A 13069-nucleotide genomic window follows, 5' to 3' on the forward strand; every position below is an offset into this window, starting at 1 on the left:
ATATTCAAATATATTTTTGATATCACAGTCTTTATATAAGTATACAGTTGTAAATTAATAATTTCTATGATATAACAAACGTATTTCAGGTAATGGCCACATACTTTCCGAGCAAAAAACAAGCTCTAGAAATGTGAGCATTTTTTCACTTTAATTTTACAAATTTAATCATTAAGTTAATAGGATTATTTTTTAGTTTTTAAAAATTTCATATAAGGCAATTAATTTGCTTAAAAACACCTTAACAAACGATAAGTAAAAATAGTTATTATATATAAACAAATTGTCATGCATGGATACTTTCATTTTATTGTTATCAAGGACATTTTCAGTCATTTCATAATGGTAAATATAAGCTTAGTACTGTACATGTAAATAATTGTTTACACCTCAATAGATCAAGGAAGACTAAAATACTGTAGATGTATGCCCTACTAAATAATTATTTTCAATGCATTATGTATAGAGCCACTAGTGATGAAATGATTATCGAGTACAATCGATAAATTGTCGTTGACAATGTAATGTCAGCGACAATCGATAGTGGTTGTCCAAAATCAATGTCGCTTTTATTGATTTCGGTAATAACCTGTTTTGTAATGCGGTAACTTAATTGTACTTGATACGGTGTGCATCATTTTGCATCTGATATATGTGTTTTGTTGTAATGTTCATTTGTGGAAGTATTAAAGTTACTACAAGTTTTTGGAAATTTGTTAACTGTTCCAATAAGCATGACTATAGTATCACACTAATTGACCCCAGGTTAAACATTTAAATGATCATGATAATACTACGTATTAAGAATGTATTCCCAAATTATATTTTTAACTTTCTATTATGGTCCGATAGTAAATCGAAATGCTTGGTCCGATTCCATTTGATTATCAATAGCAAATTGAGTCCGATTTTCAAACACTAAGAACCACATTTGTTTTGTTTTTTTTCAGCTGAAAAGAAGAGTCCCATGAACTGACCGACCCAAAATCTAGAAAGACTCCAACGATGGGGCCAATAAAAGCCTTTGATTTAAAGTCTTGTGTCAACAATAGCCCCATCATCATCATACTCATCATCAACATCATCATACCACCCAATTCAACTTATTTTCATCTTCATAAACTTTATTATAATTAAAATAACACTTAAGCAACACCATTTGCAGAAGCAGGGGACCGAAAATAATAAGATCATATTAATTATTTAACATGATGACGATTTAATATATTTTTTTCTAATTTTGTTACTGTGTTAACAATTGAAAAACAGAAAACAAAACAGCTTTTCTATTTTTATCTATGTTTTGTTGTATTAGAAAAACAAAACAATAGTAATTGGACTCATATGTCCACATATTTACACATTAATGAATCCTTTTTTTTACTATTTGGTACCCAGGATTCAGACAAAAATGTGGTAATTGTCCAGTTTGTAATGATTTGTAATGATTAAAAAGCTCTGCAAACATGTTTATTTATCTTGCCTTGCCTTTTTAAAATAAATGATATCTTTTCTCTGAGGCATTTGTTTGTAATTTGTTTTGAAAGGCTTTAACAAAACGAAAAGTGGTTCCCATGTTTTTCTTCCATCAAGCAGTCATCTTTGACTGTTTATTTTAATGTTTACTGCAAAATAGAAATTGAATAAGCCATGCTGGACACACTGTGAGTTTAGACCATGATGAAGCTAATGGTAACCAACTAGCCACATGTAATCTAATCTAATATCTAATACATCTAATATCATGTATGTATAATGTTATTTACTATGCATGTTGTTTATTTTAAATGTCTATGTATGTGCATTCCTTATTGAAATAAATAAATAAATAAATAAATAAATAAATAAATAAATAAATAAATAAATAAATAAATAAATAAATAAATAAATAAATCCGTCCGTCCGTCCGTCCATCCATCCATCCATCCATCCATCCATCCATCCATCGAGACTTTGCCAAAAAATAAAAAGACCCTGAAGCGCCTGTTTATATGGACTGCATTGTAGGTACTGTAACGGTCCACTGTATGCGGCGGATGTGCGTTCATAGTCTCCACTTCTATGCACTTGCTAGAAAGCTCAGCTGTCCTGTGAGGCATAGTAAGTTGGAACTTCAACAATCTTTAATGCTCTGATTTCCTGATGGTTGAAGTGTAACGGTCCCCTGTAGGCGGCAGAGGTCTACAGCGGCGGAGGTGCATTCATAATAATATTCCGTATAAAACGGAAGTACGTTCATACCGGATGTAAACTTGGTTGGTAATATGCAAATTAGCAAATCCTGGGCTATGTGAGAATAGAAAAGTTAGTGTATATAAAGACCAGTGGACCCCTTCAGGGTCGAGCATTCTTTTCCCTGAAGGGATCTGTTGGTGTTTGTTTCATTACGCCAGAAAGCTCGGCTATCTGGTGTTTGTTTGTGTGGCTCGCACATACACACATAACTTTATATATTCGATAAGTAATTAAAACTTTGCAATGACATACAAGACTAATGAAGACCGTAGGTACTAAAGATTATGTGGGGACAACTGCAATTTACCAGTATGTGTTTATTGTTGAACAAGCTTTGGTGACTCAATTTATGTTAGATGTACGCTAGCTGGTAGTAGGATTACTGTATTATTGGTCCTAGACGCTAGCTTAAGCGAAAAATATGGATTAGTACAGTAAAACATGAACTTGTAAACAGAACATTTGAGCTTGTCGTGCAATTGAACTAAAGAATGCAAGGATTTTTCACAAGCCTTTCTCGAGAAATAATCATTACCTTTCTCCTGGCGAGCCCAATGCCAATGGAGGTTTGTTTTGATGGAACAGAATCTGTGGACTTTCTATAGGGAACAGATGGCTTAAAACGGGCTCTTCAGACATGACAGCGTATCTGATGCATCTATAAACTTAACTGAATATACTCGTTGGACAGTTAACAAATGGCATTTAAAATACGGATTAAAACAGCAATAAAACTTTGACAAATGTTGAAACTTGCATCTGCCATCTTGCCATGTTTACATTTTTTCGGATGATCTTTGTGTTTTTCGAAGATTTTCGCGTGTTCGGGAACAAACATAGGGAACCAGCGGTGCGGGGTGATACAGGAATCCAGTGGATTTCACGTGAAATCCACTCAAAACGTGAAATCCACTCAGAACTCAGTTATTTTAATTAATAATTTATTTTTTTTGTATACATATTAGAAAGTGCCTCATGAAGGGTTTATATTTCAAATTTTATTGAAATTGGTCAAAAAATGAAGAAGTTAGAGCAATTTTTCGAAAATAGATCGGAAATCGAGGTGAAATCCAGTTTTCGAGAAGTGAAATCCACTCTTAACTCAGTTTTATTAATTATTAATTTTTATTTTTTGTATACATATTGGAAAGTGCCTAATGAAGGGTTTATATTTCAAATTTTATTGAAATATATCATTAAATGAAGAAGTTAGAGCAATTTTTCGGAAATCGAAGTGAAATCCACATTTTGACAAGTGAAATCCACGTTTTCAGACATGAAATCCACTCATAACTCATTTATTTTTATTGAAAATGGTCAAAAAATAAAGAAGTTAGAGCAATTTTTCATTTTTTTTCCAAAAATAGATCGGAAATCGAGGTGAAATCCAGATTCCGATAAGTGAGTTATGAGTGGATTTCACGTCTGGAAAAGTGGATTTCACTTGTCAAAATGTGGATTTCACTACGCTTTCAGATCAATTTTAAATATATTTATCAAACTTCTTCATTTTTGGACCAATTCCATTTAAATTTTAAATATAAACCGATGATAATGCCTTTTCAATTATTTGTTCAACAAAAAAAAATAATTTGTTAAAAATAAATGAGTTATGAGTGGATTTCACGTCTGAAAAAGTGGATTTCACTTGTCAAAATGTGGATTTCACTTCGATTTCCGATCTTTTTTCAAAATAGGTCTACAACTTTCTTATTTTTGGATCAATTTGAATAAAATTTGAAATATAAACCCATTATGAAGCCCTTTCAATTATTTGTTCTACAGAAAAATTAATTTGTTAAAAATAAATGAGTTGTGAGTGGATTTCATGTCTGAAAAAGTGGATTTCACTTCGATTTCCGAAATATTGCTCTAACTTCTTCACTTCTTGATATATTTCAATAAAATTTGAAATATATACCCTTCATGAGGCATTTTCCAAAATGTATACAAAAAAAAAAAATTACTAATTAATAGAAGTGAATAAAGAGTGGATTTCACTTCTCGAAAACTGGATTTCACCTCGATTTCCGATCTATTTTCGAAAAATTGCTCTCACTTCTTCATTTTTTGACCAATTTCAATAAAATTTGAAATTTAAACCTTTTATGAGGCACTTTCTAATAAATATACAAAAACAGAAAATTATTTATTAAAATTAATGAGTTATGAGTGGATTTCACTTATCGGAATCTGGATTTCACCTCGATTTCCGATCTATTTTTGGAAAAAAATGAAAAATTGCTCTCACTTCTTTATTTTTTGACCAATTTCAATAAAATTTGAAATATAAACCCTTCATGAGGCACTTTCTAATATGTATACAAAAAAATTAAATTATTAATTAAAATAACTGAGTTCTGAGTGGATTTCACGTTTTGAGTGGATTTCACGTGAAATCCACTGGATTCCTGTATCACCCCGCACCCGGGAACCAGTACCCCGGGCGGAAGTTAGAAATCAAGTTTCACCATGGCCAGCTACCTTTTACCACATTTACAATCCAAACAAGATGTTGACAACGTTATTCGTCATACCGAAGAACTCGTTTTAGTGTTGAGATTTGGAAAAGATGAAGATCCAGTGTGCTTACAACTTGATCACATTGTAAACACTTATTACTATTTTATGTCATATATTTTCGTGACCTAAATCAATCACAAGCTATTTGGCATTAGGCACGTAATTCAGAGTTGCGTTGCTTAATCTGTCCACTTTCTATTGCCTGGCAACCAAATACTATCCAAAGCTATGTAGAAGAGGGCCACCTCGATCCCTTGTGGATCCATGGTCTAGTGGTAACACACTTGACTGTCAAACCAGGGGTCGTAGGTTCCACTAAAAATAATAATCGTCTACCCGGAAGGATGTACAATGGGGGTCCCATGTGACAGTGCCATACACTGGTTCATGTTAAAGAACTAGGGTTGCTCTAACCAGGGTTACATTCTGTCTGTGCACTTGACCATCATCACCGCGGGTCTGATTAACGGTAATTCACACTTATAATCAGGGTGCTAATTGCTGTTCATTATGACACATTATTCCTTGTCTGAGACATTGAAGTAGTACCTCTAAATGTCGATATTTGATGCCGATGTTGTTACAAATTTAATTAATTTAGCCATTTATATTCGGTAATCTCCTAATCACATAATTAGGTCGTCTATCATCCAATTATCGAAACGTCCCATTTTAACCAATCAGAGAAGACACTGGTCAAATGATTAAAAGTTTGTTAAATTGCGATAGAAAAAGCAAAGAATTGATGAAAAATGTTGTCAAGCATTAGTAAACAATTGATACTTGCAGTGTAAAAACAAGGCATACTTTTTAGAACATTGTTTCGTTTGAAGCAGACAGTCATTGAAAAACAGACGGTGGCGCTAAGAAAATCAAATTCTTGACTTCATGACCAATATTTGATAGTATTTATGTTGAATATTCAAAATGAAAATTTGTTTTGTAATCTCAAAACTGTCTTATTTGCTTTATATAGCGCTTACTTACAGTATTTTCCTCATTTGTACTATGTTTAAAAGTAGAAGATTCGGCGAGTCACCGCCATTTTGTTATAACATTTTTTGGAGTTTATTTCTCGATTTTTAAGTTCTATTATTAAGTATTAGTGAGTTTTTCATGAAGGATAGAGATTTTAAATGTCATTTTGTTTTAAAATTTCAGCATATTGAAATGTATTTAACCAAAGACAAATAAACAACAGCAAAGCTGAATGTGACATTCGTACCCTATCCTGATCGTACCAAACAAGATTCGGCCCCTGCACTTAAATGTTTTTAACAGCTCATATATATATTCTGATTGTTTCAAATGGTATTTTTTTTAAATGTCTTAGTTTTTATTTTAGACAATTTTTGGAGGTCAATTATACATTGCAAAAAGGAGACTATAGTCAAGTACACTTTTGAAAAAGAACACTTTTTTTAACATTCCATCTAGTAAAAGCAATCAAAGTAAATGTGAATTTAATTATGTTTGTGGCATGTCACAATATTTATCTCAAGTTTTACCATAAGTATCTCTTCTCCTTAAAGTCTACCCACTTCTCCCTAATTTGACTGGTGGGAGAAGTGACATCTCCCCAAAAAATCAGACAACAACCCGAGATGGTAAAGAAAGTGTCTGAAGTGAAAATGAACAAGAAAGAAAAATTCTGTAGGGATATTACTGCAATGTGTGCATGAACTTGCATGTACTTTGATAAGGTACATGGTTGTTTTACAACAATACAAAGCTAATATTGTGCGCATTATTTTCCCATTTAAGAAAGCACCATGCCCCTATTTTGGACCACCCTGCCCTTTTTTGGCCCACCCTGCCCTTTTTAATTACTGGCTAAAACACTAGTACAGTATGGAAATTCCCCCAAAACATTGATGCGTAAATCATTGAATATATTATGTCAGTTTAATTTACCATTAAAATCAATAAAGATTATAATTATTTGCAGATAATATTTTGTGTTACAAACAACAGAAACAATAAGTAGCTGAGAAAATGATGAGTAAATTTTCTACTGAGCTAATCGATGGCCAGCATGGTTCCGGTCGTAAAATAGGTCAATTAAACAAATTAGTGCAAGCGTTTGGTGATTTAGCTCATTTTATTCATTACTTAGAAAACATTTATTGGCATTCTTTTTGTAAAGAATTTTATGAGGGGGTAATAAAGTTAAACAGACACACTTGACTGGATCTCTCAGCTGGACGACACCGGATATTCCTGCCACATTTTTGTGTATTATAAACAAGAACATCAATTGTCGGCTTTTTAATCCAGATGGGTCTTTTTTATGATAGGGGTAATAAAATTTAGATCGATCCCAGCATTTTATTACCCTTTGATTTAATGCTATTATGACATTTCAAAGAAATGTTACAAATTCCATCTTGGAAATGCATTCACAGATGAAATAAAATAATTTTATATTTTATCATTGACACCATTTATTAGATAATTAAATTTAATATCTATAAAAATGTATTCACAAAAAAGATTTGGAAACAATTATTTGGAGTAATATTGATTTTAAGGTCATACTGCTGTATTCATTTGCTCATTTTCAAATATCCTGAAAAGTACCTATAGAGATAAGGACTGCTTATCAGTAAGATGGCTATTGACTGGGAGGTGTAATCTGGCCACTTGTCTATGTGCTAAAGGGTTAAAACAGTGTTTCGTTTGAAGGAGACGTTCATTGAAAAACAGACGGTGGCGCTTAGAAAATCAAATACTTGACTTCATGACCAATATTTGATAGTTTTTGTTTTGAATGTTCATAATGAAAATTTGTTTTGTAATCTCAAAACTTTTTTATTTGCTTTTATAGCGTTTACTTACGTAGAAGTAGAAGATTCGGCGAGTCACCGCCATTTTGTCATAACATTTTTCGGAGTTTATTTCTCGATTTTCAAGTTCTATTATTATGTATTAGTGAGTTTTTCATGAAGGATAGAGATTTTAAATGTCATTTTGTTTTAAAATGTCAGCATATTGAAATTTATGTAACCAAAGACAAGTAAACAACAGCAAAGCTGAATGTGACATTCATACCCTGTCCTGATCGTACCAAAATAAGATTCGCCCCTTGCACTTAAATGTTTTTAACAGCTCATATATAAGGTTATTCTGATTGTTTCAAATGGTATTTTTTTATATGTCTTTGTTCTTATTTTAGACGCTTTTTGGAGGTAAACTTTACATTGCAAAAAGGAGACTCTAGACAAGTACACTTTTGATAGAACACTTTTTTTAACATTCCGTCTAGTAACAGCAATCAAAGTAAATGTGAATTTAAAGTTTTGTGGCATGGCACAATATTTATCTCAGGTTTTGACATAAGTATCTCTTCTCTTCTCCTTATAAAGTCTCCCCACTTCTCCCTAATTTGACTGGTGGGAGAAGTGACTTCTCCCGAAAAAATCAGCCTTGTAAGAGCCCTGTTGACAACAACCCGAGATGGTTAAGAAAGTGTCTGAAGTGAAAATGAACAAGGAAGAAGAATTAAGAGTATTCTGTAGGGATATTACTACAATGTGTGCATGAACATACATGTACTTTGATAAGGTACATGGTCGTTTTACAACAATACAAAGCTAATATTGTGCGCATTGTTTTCCCATTTAAGAAAGCACCATGCCCCTATTTTGGCCCACCCTGCCCTTTTTTTGGCCCACCAAGCCCTTTTTAATTCCTGGCTAAAACACTAGTTTATATGATATCGGAGCACTCAACCAATGGGCAAGGCTGGAGTGCGAGTATAAATAAGCTTACTAGCAGTAACCTAGCAATCTATGACGTACAATGTTTCGATAGATTAACACAGCCACTGGGCTAGGGAATCATGCAAGTAACCAATAGATTAACACAGCCACTGGGCTAGGGAATCGGGCAAGTAACCAATAAATTATTTGCCATTGTTGCAGTTTTATTGATCAGATATTAAACAACACACACTCAAAAATAAATATAAAACCTTGCAGTACTGACCAGCAATTCCTTCTCTACAATACTGATCTCTTAAGCAGACTCACATGGCCTAGTGTGACGCCATAGACTTTATAAAATTGGTTTGCATTTTTTGGTATTTTTAATGATTATCTAACATGTAAGAAAATTTTCATGACTTAATATAAGTTTATATATATAAATGGCTTTTTATTATGTACATACATAAATAAAAAAACTTTTAAAATATTTTTTAATCTAATTTCTTTAGCATTGGTTATGAAACATCAAATATCATTTTGAACTTAGCATATCAGAAGTTAAGAACGTGTCAATTGGGCTGGTCAAAGTACGCGTGGAGTCCTTCAGACTCCACACACTTAGACCAGCCCAATTGCGTTTATACCCCGATAATGACATCAACCCCACAATTCATTCCTTATATTTACACCAATAGTTCATTTTTTTATTAAAAAACATTCATTTCATTTCGGATTACCTTTCAGTAATCCTTTTTTACCCATTCTGTAAATAGGACGACCCGACTGTTACCGGAATTATTTTTTTCAAATGATGTCACAATAACGCGGGAAAAGATCAACCACTTGAAATCACTTTTAAACGTAAAATTGAAAGTTTAAAATATAATAACTTAGCACTTTCTAAAATGTTGATTTATATTGCAGGGACCTGCTGACACAATACAAACAATAACAAGATAAATAGTTTTCATGTATATTGTTATGCGATGAATTGCGATCCGAACATATCCGAAGATGTTGCGTTCTTCGACTAATGAACTCAATTGCCGAAAGGCAGTTCATTTAAGGAATGGAAGTTGAGGTGTAAATATTAAGATAAAGACAAAAGTTGTTTCATATGGGTTGGCTTAAGTTTTTTTGAGGTATGATTTAATCAAATTTAGCATTGCAAATTAAGGGAGCATTTACATTTCTTTGAGGTAACAGTGGTCACCTAAGCAACAGGCTTTCTCACATGCTGGATTTTATATAGCTAAAATTGTTGATTTTTTGTTGTTCATTCAAGTTAGATTTTGAGCTCTATTGAAGTGTATCAGGGGAGATCACTGAGTAGGAGATTTTAAATGTTTTAGAAACCTGTTACATACCAGGTTATCCATCTTAGAAATGAAACCCTTCATCTCATTGAAATGTTTTGAGTCAGTAAAAACTTGCAAAAAGGAAATAATACTCTTTGGGGGAATAATACTCAAGGAATGGACAGTTAATCTAATCATAAAATCTATTTCAGCTGGCAAAGTCTGTGGACGATCTTGGAAAGATGGCAAAGATTTATACGGTGGATGTGGACAAAGTGCCTGTGTACACAAGATACTTTGACATCACACTTTTACCTGCAACTATATTCTTCTTCAATGCTCAACACATCAAAGTTGATTGGGGGTAAGTTGCTACACAGGTGGAGAGTAGTAGAATATTGGAACGTCTTAGGATTTTAAGAAATGAAGATTCAACACACTAAACGACTATATCTTTTGATACTTCCAAAATTAAATGTTTTCTATGATGCTATCTGTATAAACGGAGAAGTTAATAGCTAGTCGTGCTTGACAGGTTGACATTTAAATAAAAGTAAATATGACAAATTTAGAAATAAGGAATCTCCAAACGTAAAGCCCGTGTTGAATCATAGGATAAAAGCAAAAGTTTGATCCACTTTTAAGCATTGCCTGCATTCATCTTTCATCAATGGCTTCACTGCTGGGGTCATTATTGACCATACCCCAGGGGTCCCTTGTTTAACATAAGAGATATACAGGGAAATTTTTGAAAATCTTCTTGACTGAAACAGCTGACCCCAGACTGTTGATATTTGATGGAAAGCATCATATGGTGGTCTTCTACCAAAATTGTTAAAATTATGACCCTGGGGTCAAAATTGACCCCAAACTGGGGTCACCTGTTCTTCATAGAAATATAAAGAAATAAAACTAATAATAAAAAAATAAAAAGGCATAGAGCTTAGATATTTGCTGTAAACTTTAATGTAGTGGTCCTCTACCAAAATTGTTAAAAATATACCCATAGTGTATAGGCTCCGTTGCTGGGGTCACCTATTTTACATACAGATAGATAGAAAAAATAAAACAAAAAGGCCCAAAGGTTAGATATTTGGTGTGTAACATTGTCTAGTGGTCTATAAGTAAACACTTAAGTCCTTAGCAAATTCCTTCTTCTGTTTGACCCATTGACTTTTTTAGCAACCATTTACTTCCTTAGCAACTACAGACATCCATAGTAACCAATGACTTTATAAGCAACAAGTGACTTTAGTATCGACTGTATATATTCTTCCTTATTTTTGTAGAGCAATTTGATTCGGACCATAAACTCTAAACTTTCTCGTGTGAGTCACAAAGGACCATCATGCTCCTCTTAGGACCATCATGGTCCTCTTATTTATTTAATGTCACTTCAAGGTCTTGAAGTGCTGTACTGTGTCAATAGTTTTAAAAATGTGTATACCTGGTAAACAATGTGGATCAAACGTTTGAAGCAATTTAATTATAATAAAAATAGTTCTTGAACTTATAAAATGTCACCTTTTGTTCACTTTATTTGTAAAATAAATATTTACTGCACAATTTTGGCCTGTGTTTGGCATGGAATATTGAGCAGAAGAACACTTGTTTTTTCTTTCTTTCTTTTCCAGAACTGCAGACCACACAAAATTCATTGGTACATTCCAATCAAAGCAAGATTTGATTGATGTTGTGGAGGTGATATTCCGAGGAGCCATGAAAGGCAAAGTGATGGTCCATAGTCCCCTCGATCCGACAACATTACAGAAATATGACCTGGTTTATAAGGACTTTTGATGCAGCTGTATCAAGAATTCAACATTTTTATCATTGTCAATTTTACCATGGCTGGTGAAAAGTGTAAAACTGAAACTGTTGGTGTCAGACTGTGTATTAATGTCAAAGACGTCTGTTGTTTAAAGTTTAACAGTGATCTACACTTTCTACTAATGGAGATTCTTGACTTCTTCCTTCATCATTTTTAAGTTAAATGATTTCAGATATCCTTGAATGTTTTATGTCGGCTTTTCTGCTCACTTAAGTTCCAAATAAAAGAACTCCTTTTTTATAACACAATGTATTAGTTTTGAACATTAGGATAACGCTTTGGTAATCAAATTTTTCATTTTTGATTAACGAAATGACACTGTTTATTTTTCAGTAAGAGGGGTAAAAAAAGTGTTCACCTTTCATGGTCATTTGCATTTTAGGTCACTAGGGTCAAGGTCAAAGTAACTGTTTCAAAAAATTATTATAAAAACAATTCAAACTGAATCTCACAACACAAGCTGAAATTCTTCTGTCAAACATGGTTTTGTCACATTTCTGCATTCCTTATTAAATTTTTAAGAAACTAAACATCTGTTACAAAGAACTCGGCCTTGTGTTCTGTCCTGTAGTTGTCTTTATCTAGATGTTAGGGTTATTCTTATTTCAGAGATTGCTAAAATGTCATGATTTTTATATGCAATGGATAGTTTAAAGGTACCTTAACCAGTAAAGCATGTGTAAAAATATTAAATAAAGAGCAGGATTAAAGTATATTTATTTTTTAATAACTGTTTATATTATGTATATTATGCTCATGTCTGCAATGACAAACATGTAAAAAGATAAAGGTGCAATAACTATTGTAATAAATATAGAAAATTATAAATGAACGTGTTAAAAATATTTATGAAATGGTGCTGTGGAGATTTGGTGGATGAACATTATTGTATGTGATTGCACAATGTAAATTATATGTATTTATTTATGTTTGTTGTTTATTATACTGATTTTGCCTTGGTATTGATTGTTGTTGCCTTGATTGCTGTTAATTGTAATTATGTATTCTTATCTTAATGTTTCAGATTACAATTGTGAAAAAGAAAAAAAAGATAATAAAATGAAGAATGAAGATAAAAAAGATCTTATTATTCTGATAAAGCCAATGAATTAACCATATTGTGAAAAGAAGAAAAAAAACAGACATAAATGATGCATGTGTTGGAGCGTTGTTGGTTTATTTGAAATATATTTATATTAAAATATGGTTATCTGATTTTATTAGCTCGTCTGTTTTTCGAAGAAAAAAAGTCGAGTTATTGTGATAGCCTTGGCGTCGTCGGCGTCGTCTGCGTCTGCGTCTGCGTCGTCGTCGTCGTCCAAAAACTTTAACCTTACCTCATAACTCAAAAACCGTTCAACATTTTCACATTAAACTTGCTACACGTGTTCCTATTAACACTTTTTTAGAGTTATGCCCCTTTTTAGACTTTAAAAAACAGACGAGCGTTGGCACCCACTCCGCGGTGCTCTTGT

The 13069-nt window shown here is 32.7% G+C and overlaps 2 protein-coding genes across 2 annotated transcripts in view; one reads left to right on the top strand and one right to left on the bottom strand.

Annotated features, from left to right (window-relative positions):
- LOC128217432 (TBC1 domain family member 30-like) overlaps positions 1 to 3000 on the bottom strand; it is a 47480-nt gene extending 44480 nt beyond the window's left edge. The window contains exon 1 of the mRNA XM_052924579.1: positions 2771 to 3000. Coding sequence (XP_052780539.1) covers positions 2771 to 2874 — 104 coding nt within the window. The 5' untranslated portion in view covers positions 2875 to 3000. The remainder of the gene's footprint in view (positions 1 to 2770) is intronic.
- Positions 3001 to 4678: 1678 nt separating this feature from the next.
- Positions 4679 to 12665, top strand: LOC128217913 (thioredoxin-like protein 4B). Its single transcript, XM_052925369.1, has 3 exons — positions 4679 to 4842; positions 9976 to 10127; positions 11398 to 12665. The coding sequence occupies exons 1-3, from the start codon at positions 4708 to 4710 to the stop codon at positions 11561 to 11563; spliced, it is 453 nt and encodes a 150-aa protein (XP_052781329.1). The 5' UTR covers positions 4679 to 4707; the 3' UTR covers positions 11564 to 12665.
- Positions 12666 to 13069: the final 404 nt, after the last annotated feature.

This window comes from Mya arenaria, chromosome 14 (genome assembly GCF_026914265.1).
Source record: "Mya arenaria isolate MELC-2E11 chromosome 14, ASM2691426v1".
NCBI classification, from domain to species: Eukaryota; Metazoa; Mollusca; class Bivalvia; order Myida; family Myidae; genus Mya; species Mya arenaria.